Raw genomic sequence first — 17,570 nt, forward strand, 5'->3', positions numbered from 1 at the left:
ATGACTTTATCAGATCTGTTTTTTAAGACCATAACCATGGAGGTAATGAGGAAGATTGGCTAGTGGACAAAGATTAGTGGCTGGAAAATAATTTAGAGGCTATTGGTAAAAAAAAATTTTGCACCCTGAACTAAGGCAGTAGTGTTAGAAATAGAGAGAAGGAGAGGAGCTGGACCAACTGGGGCAGGAATTAGGAAAGACAACGGGATGGTCAAAGTGTATATAGGGATGTTAGTATGATTTAACCTGCCTCATACCAGAGGTGGGGCAGAAAAGTCTGGCTACACTCTTCTTGTCTCTGCCTGGCTCAAACTCGGCTCTGCCCTCAACTCTAATCTTATTTCTGGCTCTTTGATCAAGCTCGGCTTTGGATCCCTTCCTGTATGTATAACTTTGGGCAAGATATTTTCCCCTTCCTAACAGTACCTGCAATTATTTCCTAGAGCTGCTATAACAAATTACCACAAACTGGGTGGTTTAAAGCAGAAACTTATTCTCTCACATCTCTGAAGGCTAGAAGTCTGAAATCAAGGTGTGGGCAAGGTCATGCTCTCTCTGAAGGTTCTCAGGAAGAGTCCTTTGCCTCTTCCTGGGTTCTGGTGTTTGCCAGCTATCCTTGGCATTCCTTGGCTTGCAGGTGCATGACCGCAATCTCTGCTTCTGTCTTCACATGATTTTCTCTCTGTGTCTGTGTCTTCATATGGCATCCTTATAAGGACACAGTCATTGGATTTAGGGGCTACTCTAATCCAGTATGACTGCATCTTAATTAATTACGTCTGTGAAGAACCTAAATCTAAATACGGTCATATTGTGAGGTTCCACATGGACTTGAATTTTGGAGAGACACTACTATCTTCCAGAGAAAGGAGCTGGACATTTAGGGTAAACTATCATTATCAATTTGGGTTTTATAAATCACAATCTTCATATAGTATTTAGTTTGCATAAAGTGGAGGAAACTTGGATTTCCTGTAAATTTGCAGACAAAAATTTATTTGCTAACTCTTGCTTTCCCAACGAAAGTGAAGGAGGGATAGGATTCTATGGGTGTGTTCTAGAGGCCTAATACACCAAAGTGATCAAAATAAGAGATTGTTCATATAAAGCCCTTGGCATATTACTTGGTATTCATACATTCCACAAATCTTTCTTGAGCACTTGCTATGTGACAGCCACTAAGGTAGATGCTGGGAACACAACGGGAAATGAGAGAGATGTGATTCCTGCCCTCACAGAGCTCAAAGCGTAGTGGTGGAGGCAGACATTAAACATTCAGCAAAGATATAGGTGTAAGGGTAAATACAAATCCAAAAAGAAAAAAATTTTAATTTTCCCTGGTATAAAAATGGTAAAGAGACTCTTCTCTCCTCCTTTTCTTTCAGAGCATTTCTTTAGAATACTTGTAATTGCAAATTCTTTCTTTGTCCCTTTTAAAAACCTAAGCCTCTTGCCAACTTTATAACCCAGGAATGTCTTTCTCAAGGACCTGGGAGCCATCTTTTTGAAATGGAATCATCAAGGAAGATAGTGTCAAAGAAAACCAGAGCCAGACAGAAATTAAAGTGGTGCAGGTAAATTTTATGCAGGAACTATTGTAATAGGGGAAGAGCGACATGAGTATAGAGCTCCATTCTGAATACAACAAGGACAAGTGGGGACTTACAGCCAAGGAGCAAGGTAAAGAGGGGTCAGTGGATAAAAAAAAATTGCTAAGAGGAAACATCAAGGATAAGGGGGTTTCTGGCTAAAAGAACTTGATAGAATTATTAAGGAAGGCAGGATGGTAAGGTATTGGGGGGAGGGGAAGTGTGGAGGGAGGAATTTGATCAGATATCATGGTTGGGAGATTTTTCCCCTATTACAAATGAGAACTGGGGTTAGTGAATGTGCTGGCTGCCCCCTGACCTTCTATTTAATACGGCCTGTGTTTTTGCTCCTCCCCCACCTTTGCCTTTGCAGTATATCATTATTTTTTTTAACATCTTTATTGGAGTATAATTGCTTTACAATGCTGTGTTCGTTTCTGCTGCATAACAAAGTGAATCAGCTATACATATACATATATCCCCATATCCCCTCCCTCTTGCATCTCCCTCCCACCCTCCCTATCCCACCCCTCTAGGTGGTCATAAAGCACAGAGCTGATCTCCCTGTGCTATGTAGCTGCTTCCCACTAGCTATCTATTTTACAGTTGGTAGTGTATATATGTCCATGCTACTCTCTCACTTTGTCCCAGCTTACCCTTCCCCCTCCCCATGTCCTCAAGTCCATTCTCTATGTCACGTCCTCTTGTTTAAGGCCTAGTTATCATTCGAGAACATGTATGGGATGGGTTGCATCTGCTTGGCTATATAAAAGGGTTAGGTTTCTTTCTGTCTTCCATCTCTTCAGGGGATTGCCTGTGATATGAATCATATTCTGGTTTAATGTTTATTCAGTAATAAAACTGTTTTCTTTTCCTTCTACCTTTGTGGAGAGGTTTTCTGGGTGGCCAGGAGATTTTGGTTTTAATTATATTTCCCCAAAAAGGGGAATGAGAATTCTCTAGCACTACTGGTGGGAGGGAAATCTGGGACAGCCATTCTGGAAGTTATCTGATGATATCTAGTGAAGTATATGTTTGCCTTTTGCCCAATAATTCTATTCCTGGCATATACCCCAGAGAAAATGTCCTTAAGAAAACAATTTCAAGGCTGTTCAATACCCTATTGTTTATTGTAGTCAAAATAGGTGCCCATTACTAGGGCAACAAATGAAAGATAAAACATGGTAGATATATATTATGGAATAATGTGCATAATACAGAAACAATGAACTACATGAACACACAGAAACAAGGATAGATCCTAAAATAGCACTGAATGAAAGAGAATCAAAATACAATTTATAGCACAGTAACTTTTTATAAATAAAAAATACAGACACACAAAACAGTACTGCCTGTTTTTCAAAGATAGATGCACAACTCAAGGTTTATAAGAAACATCAAATGTATGCCTATTATTGGGATGGGGGTGGAACTGGATATAAAATAAAACAAGGGTCTTATATAGACAAATGATGATAATGTGCTGTGATCTGAGGAATACAATCAACTTTCTGAACCTCAGGTATAATAAATAAATAAAAGACACAAAAGAAAGGAGGTAGAGGAAAGAATTCTCCCACACAAAGAACTGGTCAGCTCTCTAGCGAATTAAGACTACCATCCCTTCTTAAATTCACTATCCTTCAATTTGCTACCATAAAGCTAAATACAAATAGAATTAGGAAGGTAAAATAAGGAGGTTATGTTGTCTGAAGTGGAGTATCTTTTTACAATTCCATTCTGGCTGCCTTTTAAGAAAAGCTTGTGCATTAATTATATGTCAACAAATCATGTATAAAGATTATTTAACTTTTTTAGATAGACATTAGAAATAGCATTCTCTTGGTCTAATTAAAGTTTTATTTCAGGATATTTCCTACCTTTTAATTGAATAATATATATTCATTGCCAGACATGAGTAATAAGAGGGCCCCTGCTGATGACTTTATATGCACCACAAAATTATCTCTTCTGCTGCCAAAGTAAACCCTAAGTTGTGCTGCCTTCATGTTTTCATGATATATCAAATTTAAACATGTGACAGCAAATTTTCACAGATAATCTAATAAAATCATTAACTGGAAAGTACTCATTTGCATAAGGATCAAATGTCAACAAGAATATAAAAATTAAATTAGTATTTGAAATCTCCAGACTTTTGGTTCTCTGGAATTAAACTTGAAGACATTACAAAGCCAAATTGTAATTAGATGTCTCCACTGTTCTCTACCAATAAGAATAGGGCTTTGGGGGAAAGCAATTTAACCATCTATTCAAAAGATTTTAATAAAGAAAGATTTTCTTATTTAGGTCTATAGTCACCTCTATTTTGTTTAAGTAATTCCTCTTTAATTCAGGTGGTGACATGGTAAGTGTGCCATAATCAGTGGTAAGATAGCTTCCCAATTGTTTTCAGGTTCAAGATACCTTTATCCATAAATAAAGTAGATTTAAATTTATATGTTTTGGCCTTTGTCTAGGAGTATGAACAGACTGATGAATGAAATGAAGTCTTATTTCACTTAGAATGTTTTACTTTGCTTGACTTTTAGTGGCTTCTACTTCTATTGTTTCTGGTACAGACACATAAAACCATATCATAAAGAAACTTTAAAATGAGAAAAAGAGATTAACAAGAATGGTCACTGATTCTGTATGCTTTCTCTGGTTTTAACTGTAATCACCTTTTGCTCCAAATACCATCTAGAATACGCTAACAGGCAATTCTTCCTTTAAGAATTACTAGGATAAGGGCTTTAGTTTGGCAACTCACCAATGGTTATCAGTCTACAGCTATACAGGAACTCTGACTCAGTTGCTGACCAAATCCTTGAGCTTTACCTAGAAATAACATTCTTAAAATTACTCATTTATATAACATACAGAAAACTATGTTAGCTTTCTCCTAGTCCTTTACTGGTTAGGAAAGTCACAATAAAAATTTCTAACAATATCAAAGTAGATAATCTCTATACTTTTATGCAAGAGTTGCATCTCCCAAAATGAGAAGCTTGATGTAGATAATTCACCTAATTGATTTCTGATCCAATTTCTTAATTTAATTTAAAAGTTTAAATTTCTAAACTATTGTTATCTAGTTTTTACTCTCTAAGATGAAAATTTACCCAGACAGGTCATCTTGTTCAACTAGATTTTCAGAGAAGATAATACTAAAAGTACAAATATGAATCAGATTTTTCTGGTCCTTTTTTTAAACCCTTAAACCATAAATATTTTAATTAATTTTTAACTAATTAATGACAGAAACTGAAATTTCTGTGAAATAAAAAAAGTACACATAAAATTATTTTTTCTTTTTCTATGTTTATGTATGTTTATAAACAGTCAATATTACAGATAAAATATTTGAAATGAAAATATATTTAAAAATCTGCACTCATATTTTTCATGAGAAAGCAGTTTTAAACTATAGTCTATTGAATGAGGCAGCCATCTGGTGACGGAAAAGAGCACTACAGACACTATTTTGCATGAACTGAACGTCATAAATATTCTACACAAATCAACTTAACCTCAAAACATATAGTAGTGCTCTCCAACAGAAATATAATAGAAATCATATGTAATTTAAAATTTCCTAATCGCCGCTTTTAAAAAGTAAAAAGAAACAGTAATTTTAATAAGGCATTTTTATTTAAACCAATATATCAAAAAACATTATCATTTCAACATGTAATCAATACATATTTTTTTCATGCTAGGTCTTCAAAATACCATGTGTGTTTCACAGCACAACTCAATTCGGACTAGCCACATTTCACGTGGCTGTGGCTAGTGGTTGCAATGTGGTACAGCGCAGATCTAGAAAATGAAACGAGACCTGCAGTTACTTTGATTTGCCTAAGTTCATTCATTTCTCAGCCCCTCTGCCCACTCTTTTAAAAGTTCTTTCTTTTCCCTCTTTAAATTTTATTTTGTAAAATTTTTTGGCCTCCTGTACACTTTGGAATACTTAAACGGCCCTCAAAAGCCTGTCGACGAACGACAAGAAGACCCTTGGAGGTCCTATGTCTTCTCTGAAGGGCACCAGGGCGTTACGTTGGCCTGCGCTGTCCTTCCATTCGGCTCGCTCTGCGCTCAGCGGCTTCGGGCTGTAGTCAGCTACACTCCTGGAGGGCGGCGGTGGCGGGCCGCAGGACCAAGGGCGCGCGGGGGGCATCAGGGCCTGTTCCCGCCGTCTGGCCGCCTTGACATCACAGCGTCGTGTCTTTGGGGTTCAAGTCCAGCGAGGCTCCGGGCTTCCAATGAAGGTCAAAGATTTTCAGTAGGAAAGAGCCGGGACTGGAAGAGGCAACGACTAGGTCCCCGCCATAAGTCGTCGCTTCCCGTCCGGGCCTCTGATCCGGCGAAGGTGGGTGAAAAGCTACCTGCAAGGACCAAGTGACCCGCAGCTCGGGAAGCTCCCCACCCTTTCCCAGGAGCACCAGCAGGGTCTTCCGGGTGGACCCCGACCTCTACTGATTGGTTGGAGCTTGCCGCCACGTGATCCAGAAACGAGTCGGCCACCGCTTTCCCCGCCCCTTTCACCCCCTCCCCACCCAGAGGTCGCGGGAGGCGGAGGGCGGGTTTCCTAGGCAACCGCAGCGGGGTAGTGTGTACACACCAGGCCCCACGGTAGAGAGGGTGTCGTGCCTGCTGCTGCAAGACAGGGATTAAGAAGTGGGAGTGGACTCTGTTCTGTCTCGGATTGCCCCGGAATCCATCCTCTCTCTGGGATAAGGTGAGTGACTATCCCCCGGTGGCCTTTGGGAGTACCTCACCTGTAGGCAGGCCCCGGGAGTCTTTGCTCCCCTCTCCTCTCTCTCTGGCCACACTGGGAGGAAGACAAGAGAGAAGCAACGCTGAGGTCAAAAGACCCCTGTAACGGTGCAGTGGCGATGATGATAATGAGAAACAGTGACATGACTTTATCTGAGGCCGTCACGGTTGCCAGAGCAAAGCTGAAGAGGAGGAGGAGGAGGAGAGGGAGGGTGGCCCACAGCCACCTGTGCAGCCTTTACTGAGGGAACGAAGTGCTCCTTGGACACACTTGATACTGCTCACCTAGAGCTGGAAGGGCGTTTTTTGGCCCATCAGTAATAATGGATGGATTCTGATCCATTTGTACCCAAGGGAGGAAACTACTTGACCATACAGGGCTTCTAGTTTGTAGAAAAGAAATTTGATATTCTCACAATGACACCCTCCCCAGCTCTCATGGCAGACAGAAACATTGCCTTTTGTACTCTAATTATTGTTCTACTCTGATTGGTCATGTACAGAAAGTATTTAAGTTATACCATATGGGACCCTGTGGCATGACAATTAATTCAAACCATTCAACAAATTTTTATCAAACACCAAGCATGTGTCAGGCACTGTGGTAGGTTCTTTGTCCCTGCCTTCAGTGAACATGTAACCTGGCAAGGAGGAAAGACCTGGAAGCATCACAATACAGTGGAACAGGTGTTGTATATAGGGCATATGCTGGCTTTAATTGGAGTCACGAGGAAAAGAATGATTATAATATATATATATATATATCTATATATAATACTATCACAGAGAAGACCCTTGATTTAAATCTTTAAGGGTATATGGAGTATGCCGTAAAGTCAAGGGACAGTTAGGGAGGGGAAACAGCATGTGCCAAAGAACAGAAATACCCCATGCCATTCAGAGAACTATAGTTGTGGCCAGAGCCTGGGTTGTTCCCGGGAGTTTGTGGTTGATGAGCTTGAGAGGTAGACAGGAGTTAGAGTTTGGAGACCATGAATACCTTCCAAGAGGAGTAGCGTGAGTGGATTTCCCTTTCAGGAGGTTGCTGTCACGGTAGAGTAGAGGATCGATTGGCAGGAAGTGGGACTATAGGGAAAGCATCGGTTAAGTTGAAGTGATGAGAGCCTGAATCAAAGCAGAGGCAATTGGATAGAGGGGAGGAAAAATAAAACACCAACGTGATAGGCATTTAAGAGGTATATGCAGAAAGATTTAATGAGTGAGCAAAAGTGGGGGAAAGAATAAAAGAGTGGTTGAGCATAAGTTCCAGGCTTCTGACTTGGATGATTAGAAGAATGGTGTCACTTACCAAGAGAAAACATGCATTAGGAGAAGCAGGCTGGCTGGAAAATATGGAGTTCAGTTCTGAACATACTGAGTTTGAGACGCATTCAGGTGGAGCTTTCCATGTGTGTAGTTGGGTGTTGCACAGAAAAGAGGAAGATAAAAATTAGTAATTCTTCACCAGGAAGGAAACTATTAATCAGAAAATTAGGTTTTACATAACAAATAGAGAGAAGCCAAGGAGAAAAAGTCACCCCAAAGAAGAAAAAGAGCCATCAGCATCATCAGATTCCATGACAGGGTCAAATTGAGAGCTGAAACATGTCTAGTGTCTTTGGCAATTAGATTATTGTTGACCTGGAAAAAGAAACTGCAGTGGCCTGAGGTGTCCTCACTGAGACTGCAGTAAACTGAGAACTGAATACAGGTACTAAAGTATTGCTAATGACTACATATCTTTTGTAATGTTTCCTAATGCTATAATATGGTACTAATGACTTATATCTAAAAGTTTTCCTGTAAAGGGATCTAAAATCAGCTGTTCATTGAATACAGGATAGGAGAGCTTTTTTTTAAAGATAGTAATGACCTAACATTCATATATGGAGAGAAAAGAGACCCTAGAGAAAGAAAGAGGGGAATAAATGAAAAGAAGGAAAATTTGACAGACCAAAGTTCTGAAAGAGACTGAAGAGGATGGGATGAGTACACAGGAAAAGGGATTCATTTTGGACAAGAGAAAGAATACTTTTACTAAGACAGGGATCAGAAAGTGAAAGAAATACAGTTGACCCTTGAACTGATTAACTGGGGGTTAATCCATGTATAACTTATAGTCGGCCCTCTTATCCTTTGTTCCTCCTTATCCTCAGATTCAATAAGGCATGGATCATGTAGTACTGCAGTATTTACTGTGGAAAAATACCTGCATATAAGTGGGTCTGTGCAGTTCAAACCTGCGTTGTTCAAGAGTCAACTGTATATTTTAAGAAGTGTGGGAATTTAAGGAGTGTATATCTGATGGTGTCACTGTTCTCTGTGAAAATGGGGACAAGATCATCTGCTGAGAGAGAGAGAACTTGAGAAGAGTGGTGAAAGTTTAGAATAGTCCAGACGTTGTGAATCCCAGATCTGTATCTCTAGTCCTACTCCCTAGGAGAGGAAGTTGAAGAGGAAAATATAAAATGTCTGTTGTTGGATTCAACTCAAGTTAGAGACCATACATTTGCAGTGATTTCAACCTACATAACCAACCGGCCATGTGAAATCTTCCAGCAGCACTCCAAAGCAGAGAGCAGAGGTGACTAGATCAACCCAAGGTTTGAGATTGGAAGCGTGAAAGCTATAGAAGCTCCTGGTGGCTCCTGGCTCCCTGGAGAAACTAGAGAAGATCTGTAGTTTCTTAGATGGGCAGGCCCTGAAAAGAGCTTTCCCAAGGCGCAGGAGAGTGGGTACAAGCTGGGCATCAGGACACTCACCTCTTGATGGAATCAGAAACTGGAAGCCTTGGGACCACTTGTGACTGGAGAAAACATACAAGACTTGTAAATACCAGGAAGGTCCATAATTATGTATAATTAATTATGTACAATCACATAATTCAGATGTAGTTATGCAAATTATAGAATTTGGGGGTTTTAAGTTAAATTTTGTTTTGCTAATTAACTATTGAATTACAACAAGGTTTTTCCTAAGTGAGGGCATTGGTGAAGGGAAGATAAGGTGAAGTGAAAGAAAAGGTTGGTACCCCAAATATGCATAGTAGTCTTCTTGAATAAATGGAGAGTTATATGTTGTTCTAGAGGAAGACTCAATACTGTAAAGATGGAAGTTCTCCCTAAATTAATCTTTACAGTCGAATCTCAGTCAAAATCCCAAGTGAATTTTTAAAAACTAAATGCAAAATAATCATAAATCTTATTTGGAAAAAATAAATATGAAAGAATAACTGGAAATTTCCAAAAAAGAAAATGAGGTAGAAATTTACAACATAAATCACAGTAATTAATACAGGATAATACTGTAGGAATAGATAGAGCTAAGGGAAAGCAGATTAGAAAGTCCAAAATTAGGCTCAAGTATACATGATAATTTAGTGAATAACGAAGGGAGCAGTTAATTTCTTCTGTAATAGATATCTTGGACGTGGACTAGAAAACTTGGGTGGCTGTTTGTTGACTTTGGGGGTGTTAAAGGCAGGTTTTATCCCTTGTGTGGTGGTGGGCAGACAGACTTTTCCTTTGGTGCTCACAGACATTAAACCAGAATGTAGGGGCTTCTCTTCTGATAAGAAGAGGTGCTACAAAGCCCTGCTTTACTTGGGGTGCCATCCAAGTAAACCTAAGGAGGGAAGACTGTGGCCTGCATCTCTGTATGGGCCTCTGATGGAGTATCTAAATTCCTTCAGGTTGTTCCTTGCTACGTGCTCCCTTGCCTGGCCACTCCTATGCTGTAATATCTGGGGGTTGTCCAAGAATGGGGTAAAGAGACAGTTGCCAATTGGAAGCAGGGAAGGAATGATCAATATTACTTTTAATATAGATCCATTATCTAATCACTGCTCACCATCCTCACTACTACCACCCTATTCCAGCTGCCATCCTCTCTCACGTTATTACAACTGCCCCTTGACTGATCTCCTTGCTTCTCCCCTCAACCCCTAAGGTCCATTTTCAACAGAATAGCTAGGGCGATCCTTTTTGAAACCTAAGACAGCTTGTGTTATTCTTTCATTCAAAATCCTCACACAGCTTTCCACCTTACTCATAATGAAATCCAAAATCCTCATAAAAGCCTACAAGACAGCACCTGATCTGACCCCACAGAACCTCTCTGACCCCACATCCTACCAGTCTCCATCTCCCTCACTGTGCTCCAGCTACATCATCTCACTTGCTATTCTACAAACATGTCCAGTGTACTCTCACCCAATTTTTTTTGCGTTTTCTTTTCCCCATGCTTTGATGCTTTTCCCCAAGATTCCTCATAGCCCGTACTGCCTCATTTCCCACAGTTCTTTGCCCAGATTCCACATTATCAAAGAGGTCATCTCTTTTCTCCCATATCTATTATTCTCTAACTGGTAGATACTAGTCCTCAATGCATAAGTGAATGAATGAGTGAATGAACAGAGATTCCAGTGTATGAGGATAACTTTCTGGGTGTACTTTTCTTTGTGGTGCGAGCTGGGATCCCTTCCTCAGCATAGTGGAGCAATGTCCCCAGTTTACAAAGCCTGAGTACAAATATAGGCTGTGCACATTACCCTGATACAGATCTCAAAATCCTTTGATTTGGTCTCTTTGGATGGCCCACAGCCACTTTCTTCCCAATCACTGCTGCTCTGAGTTTGGGGAATTTTTTAGGATAGTTTTGTAAAATTTCTTTCTCTGGTACCTTGAATTTTGGGCTGGTCTGTACTGATGGGCTTTTTCTCTCAGTCTGATGCCATCTGCTTTATCTTCATTCAAAAGACCTTTCTCAACATCTCTGGCCATCAATGCTCTTTTGCTAGCACTACTACACATTCCTTTCTTATTTTCCTAGTTCCCTAGTCATTCCAGCGAGATTTGAGCAGAGAAGGTAGGTAAATACATGGCCTTAAGTCACCATCTTTTTTTTCTTAAAATATTAATTTACATGTACACATGCACATGTATAAAATTTTGCATAAATGATTAAAAGTGAGCATATAAATACTTTAAAAAATAAACATTTACGTAAAATTTCATAACATATACGTAGAAACCACACAAATCTTAGGTATCTAATTTTATTCTATCAAAGTAAATGCATTCTTTTAGCACCTAGATCAAAAAATTTATCTTCATCAGCACTCCAGAACCTATCTTTTGCCTCCTCCTAGTCAATCACCCCTGAAAGGTCATAACTATCTTGACTTCTAATACCATAGATTAGTTTCCAGATTTTATATGAATAGAGTCATGCAGTATGTACTCATTGTGTTTGTGTCTTCCTTTGTTCAATATTGTGTTTGTGAGAATCATTCATGTTATGTACACCAATAGTTTCTTTCTCATTCTACTTCTAGGTATAAAACCCAAAGAAAACTGTACCTATGTCCTGCATAATAAAAATGTCCAGGGAAACACTATTCAGCTGCAAACTGGAGACAGTCCAAACGTCTACTAACAGTAGAATGAATAAGTAAATGGTTATATATTCATATTATACAATACTAAACATGTTTTTTTTAAAGTGTAGGGTTTTTTTTTTCCTTTTTACCTAGATCCATCTCCATCCAACCTCTCATGCCTATTATAACCACACCAGCTTTCACCTATATCCAAGGTAACTCATGTTAACAACTTAGTATGTATCTTTACATATTTTCTCCTTACGCATACATAATCATAAACACACATACATATCTCTATTGTATATCTATACACACATGTATGTACACACATATCTGTGGAGGAGTTATTATCGTAAAAGGTAGAATCACAATAAACAAATAAATACAGTTTCTACATCTTGCTTTGTCATGTCCTCATATTAAAACCAGGATTCCTATATTTTTTAAATAGTATATGTCTGGAATAATATAATGAATATATTAAAAATTATGAAAAATTAGGTTAAATTTTATTGAAGCTACTTAGGTATTTAGTAGTTCATACCATGTAAAGTGAGGAAGTTGACTAATTCATTTTAATAAACATTTATTACCATGCCTATGGTATGTCACTAAGCCCTGAAGATTCTTTCCTTTGCTAACTATACTTAGAGAACTGTATTCAGTTTGGAACACTGTAGTATAATAGGATGAATGAACTGGAACTGGTTCAAGGGAGAAAACCAGGGCTCTTTCTAGTGAGAGAACTAAAAGACATGAACTGAGGGCAAGGTGAAGGTATAGCTGAGAGATGACTATGTTCTTCAAGTATTAAAGGGTCATAGTGTGAAAGAAAAATTATGCTTGTTTTATTTGAACCCAGGAGGTAAAATGACAGTGAATGGGGAGGAGTTATGGAGAGACAGAATTAAATTCAGAATAAAAAATAACTGTCTAAGAGAAAACTTCAGAGATGGAATGGACTGTCTTGGGGTCCAGACATACTTGGTAATGTACTGTTGGAAAATGTCAAGCCACAGGTGAGTAATTCCACCTAAGTAACTTTAAGGTTCCTTTAAATGATACAGCATGACTCTAGTACTTATTTCAACTTTTCCTTTTCCTTAACAGATATATTATTATAACCTTTATTTTTAATGGAAGATGATTGAATGTGAAAACCTAAACCAAGAAGACATAATTAAAGAACTGGTGAGTCAAAGCAAGGTTTCTTTTCAACTACATTTGTAAGAATATTAAATGGAACATTTCTACACTCCTTTCTGGAGCTTATCTAGAGATTTCTTCTACACCATGATCTTTGGAAGTAGAGAAAAATCATATATATGACACAACTTTTCTTCTTGTGAGTGAAAACTGACGTCAGTGAAACTGACAGTTTATAATTTCTAATGGCAAAAATAATTTTTTATTATCTTAAACAGGTAATAATCCAATTTCTTTTTTGAAAACAGTGCTTATGCAATGGTTTATCTTATGAGATGATTGGACAAGAAGGATCAGATACTTCAAAACTGGAAATGTTTTTCTCAGGGTATCCTCGTATAGTCGGATTATCATTATTTCCTAATTTAACAAGTCTCACAATTGTTGCTCAAGATATAAAAGAAATTTCAGGACTAGAAACATGTTTACGGCTTAAAGAACTTTGGCTTGCCGAATGCTGCATAGAGGTAAGTCTAAACGTAACCTTACATGAAGGTTATGCTAAGTTCTTTGGCTTTGGAAAAATAATTCATTGAAGTATATGCTTGAGGCATGGATCAAAACAGATAGATTCATACATGGTGAATTGCAATTAAACCCTTTGCCCAGTAAAACAAAACAAAAACAGATAAATGGACAAAATATAAAAATAGATTTATACAAAGGAGAAAATAGAAATAAAGAGCCAAAACATAGACACATTCTACTTTTTAGTAATCAAATCAGATCAAATAATACCCAGTACTGCTTTGTAGTGAAATTGGTTTACTTTGACCCTATTGGTTGTGTGAAAATTATAACATCTATATTGAAAAACAATATTGCAAAATGTATATGGTTATGATTATAACCATATAAAAATAGGTATCAAGTTGATTAAAAAAGAATATGAAAATTGAAAATAGTATTTAGGCGGAGGGATTGTATGATTTTTTATATTTTAGTTCATTTTGCTGGGTGTTGATTTTGCAATCTATTCTGAAAATGTGATTTTTAAGGAAAAGGTACTTAAAATCTACTTTATTGAAGGATTAATAGAAAAACACAAGTTAACACTATTCAGGCTCCTCTTTTTTTTTTTTAACAGAAAATTGAAGGTATTCAAGAATGTAGAAATTTAGAAAAACTGTACTTATATTTTAATAAAATTTCTAAAATAGAAAATTTAGAGAAATTATCCAGATTGGAGGTTCTTTGGCTGAACCACAATGCAATTAAAAATATTGAGGTAAGATAATTTCAGTGATTCATATTTAAAGTCAACTCCTGTAGAGTTTAACCACAATGTCCAAGAAATATTCATGACTAGTTTAATTAGTTAAGAAGAACTAATGTGTATGTAGCATATTGTAACATACAGAGAACTTCGTATGCATCATTTTCTTTACTCCTCCCACCATGTCTGGGAGGTACGGTGTTATTTCTTCTCTGAAGGTTAAAAAAAAAAAAAAGGAGGTTAGAGAAGTTTTGTATATAACTTGCCTAAGATTTTAAACACACTCTGTGTGATGTGTTCTTTTTGCTACTCCTCCTCCTCTTTTCCTCTCTACTTCCCTCCCTGTTCCCTTCTCCTTCAAAAATTCTTTCCAGGTTCCAGAGAACAAAGTAGACTTCACTGAGGCACCCACTTACTTCTAAGCTTGTAAAGTAAACAGCACCTGGTGCTTGGAACACCTGGAGAACTAACCAGATTGCTCAGATGATTTATAAACATAGATTTTAATGATTTCTTCTAAATTATATATTGTCTAAAATTTTAGGGCTTGCAAACTTTGAAGAATTTAAGTGATCTCAACCTTGCTGGAAATCTAATAAGCAGCATTGGTATGTACAGTTTCATTTGGAATATGAGATAATGCTACAATAATTTTTTGTCAATATGAAAAGTACAGTCTTATAATATCTTTGAAAAGCATTTCTAAATCTATAATTACAGGATGTGAAAATACTACCCATTGATCAGTGGTTATTAATTATACAGCGTTACTGTTAGTCTCATTTATATGCAAGAAAAGATGGTCATATACAACTCAGAAATATAAGATATGAACAGGAGGTAAAATGAGAAATTTAACTTTTTTCTCATCTTGTTTTTTTTAATTAAAGGTCGATGTCTTGATCCCAATGAACAACTAGAAAGATTAAACCTTTCTGGTAACCAAATATGTTCTTTCAAGGTATGTTTAAGTGGAATAATTTATTTTATTTATCAACCGAGATCATGAACCATCTTTTTACAGAAAATGGACTAAATAGTCCCCACTTAAAGAGTTATTTGTTTTGGACTACCCAGTACTCCCAGAAATTTGAGAGTCACCTGATTAAATTGGCCCTAACGATCTGACACTATTAAAACCAAACAAATAACTATTTCCTTGGCTCTTAGGATACCACTTTCTCTTAGTTTTTCTCCCATCTTTCTGGCTACACCTCTTTGGTTTTCTGGTTTTTCATCCTCTCCTAGCATCTAAAAAATGGATTGCCCCAAGTTAGTCCAAGATCTTTTCTCATTTCTATCTGCATTCATTCTCTAATCTAATCATCTTATAACTTTAAATACATTTATCCACTTATCACTCCTAAATTGGTATCTCTACTTTCCCTAACAACTACCCAAAATGATAGACATCTCCTATCCTAACTCAAACTGATTTCCCCTCTACCGAACCTTCGTCTCCTGCAGCCTTCTCCATTTCTCTAAATGTCATCTCAATGCTTCTAATAACTTAAGCCAAAATCCTTGAGTTACTTTTTACTCCTCTTATTCATTCATACCCCATATCCAGTCCATTAGCAAATTCTGTTGGCTCTACCTTCAGAATATATCCAAAGTCTGACCATTTTTTACCACCTGCATCACTATCAGCCTGGTTGAAGACACCATCATCTCTTTCCTGCATTATTGGAAAAAAAAAAAAGCCTTCTAACAGTTCTCCCTGTGTTTACCCTTTCACTACACTCAGTCTGTTCTCCACATAGAAGCCCACTCCTTTAAAAATATGTCAGATCAAATCACTTCTGCTCAAAATCCTCCCTTGGCTTCTCATCTCTTTCAGAGTAAAAGTCAGTTCTTACAATGGCCCACTATATATATATATAGTCTATATAATCTAGTCTATATAATCTAGTCTCTATATAATCTATATAATCTAGTCTCCCCAGTGTCTCTCTGACCACAGCTTCTACCACTCTCCCCTTTGTTTTCATCATTCTAGCCACTCTGGTCTCCTCACTGTTCCTTAAATATATCTAGGACACATTCACCTTAGGGCCTTTGCACTTGCTGGAGTATTCTTCCCCCGTATATCTTCGTGGCTCATCTCATTTCTTTCTGGATGTTATTCAAATGTTATGTTCTTAGTGACACCTTTCCTGCCTAATTTAAGTAAAATAGTAATGACCCCTACTACCCTCCTCAACCGGAAGCATTCCATTACTTTTTCCCTGTTTTATTTTTCCTATTGGCACTTACCCACAACCCTTACTAGAATACAAGCTCCATGAGTACAGGAGTTTGGCTTGTTTTGTTCACTGCTATATCCACGATACTTAAAGCAGTACTTGACTTGTAATGAATCTCAATAACCATTTGTCAAGCACATAAATGAGAGAGAAAAAACAAATAAGAAGACAATGTTTACGGTATATAATGTGGGTGAAAACATATGGCATTCATGATTTTGACAGTGTCAGACTTAAGGTACATTTTCAAACACTTCCTCTAGATGATAGGTGAGCAAATTAGCTATAGAAATAATTTTGAATTGATCAATATTAAAGTAGGCATTCTTTTACTCAGAGAAGAATATAAGACACCAAAAATCTATAGAATGAGGCAGAATGTTATAAACACCTTAAAAAGAAACTTCAATAAAATTTAATTTTATTGGTCAAATTCAAGAGGAAACATCTGATGTGAACATTGAAGGGTTGACAGAATTTCAACAGGCATTGTAGGGAGGATTTTCTACAACGCAGTGGGAAGTAGGCATTCCAAGATGAGAAGAACAATATGCAAAAAGGTGTGGAGGTAAGAAATCAATGTTATTTGAGTAACATCAGCAGCAGAGATCAGAGGGAGCTATGAAAGATAAATTCAGAATGCTGTGGGAGGTAATGTTTAAGCTAACAAATGAGACATAAGCAGGAGTTACCTAGGGAAAGAGCATTCCAAGCAAAGGTGTGAAGGACCTAAGTGGTGGAAAGAGTGTGGCAAATATAGAAAACTAGAAATCCTCTGTGCCTGGAACGGAATGAGGGAGAGAATCATGAGTTGAGGCTGAAGAAGATAAGTGCAGAAGGCTGGGAGGATAAGGTATCACCCTGCCAAGAAGCCATATGGAAGTTTATCTCACCCTGGCCAGCCATGGCAGCCTTGTGGTAAAGAGCAGAGGCTGCACAGGCAGAAAGATCTGTCACTTCTAGCCCTGCCACAAACTAAAGGCAGCATAATACAATGGTAACATGAAGTTGAAGTGAAATAATAATATAAAGCTCCTAGAATAATGACTAAACACAGTAAGCACTCAATAGATATGCTATTTTATTATTATTACTATCACTTTAATTACGTTAACCTATTTCAATCTCCTCATCAAAAGAATGGGGAT

General features: G+C 37.6%; 1 protein-coding gene across 1 annotated transcript in view; it reads left to right on the plus strand.

Annotated features, from left to right (window-relative positions):
- Window positions 1-12,730: 12,730 nt before the first annotated feature.
- LRRC9 (leucine rich repeat containing 9) overlaps window positions 12,731-17,570 on the plus strand; it is a 93,091-nt gene continuing 88,251 nt past the window's right edge. The window contains exons 1-6 of the mRNA XM_061182628.1: window positions 12,731-12,773; window positions 12,865-12,945; window positions 13,209-13,427; window positions 14,048-14,188; window positions 14,721-14,784; window positions 15,067-15,137. Of these exons, the coding sequence (XP_061038611.1) occupies window positions 12,898-12,945; window positions 13,209-13,427; window positions 14,048-14,188; window positions 14,721-14,784; window positions 15,067-15,137 (543 nt within the window). The 5' untranslated portion in view covers window positions 12,731-12,773; window positions 12,865-12,897. The remainder of the gene's footprint in view (window positions 12,774-12,864; window positions 12,946-13,208; window positions 13,428-14,047; window positions 14,189-14,720; window positions 14,785-15,066; window positions 15,138-17,570) is intronic.

The sequence above is a fragment of the Eubalaena glacialis genome, chromosome 2 (assembly GCF_028564815.1).
Source record: "Eubalaena glacialis isolate mEubGla1 chromosome 2, mEubGla1.1.hap2.+ XY, whole genome shotgun sequence".
In the NCBI taxonomy this organism is placed as follows: Eukaryota; Metazoa; Chordata; class Mammalia; order Artiodactyla; family Balaenidae; genus Eubalaena; species Eubalaena glacialis.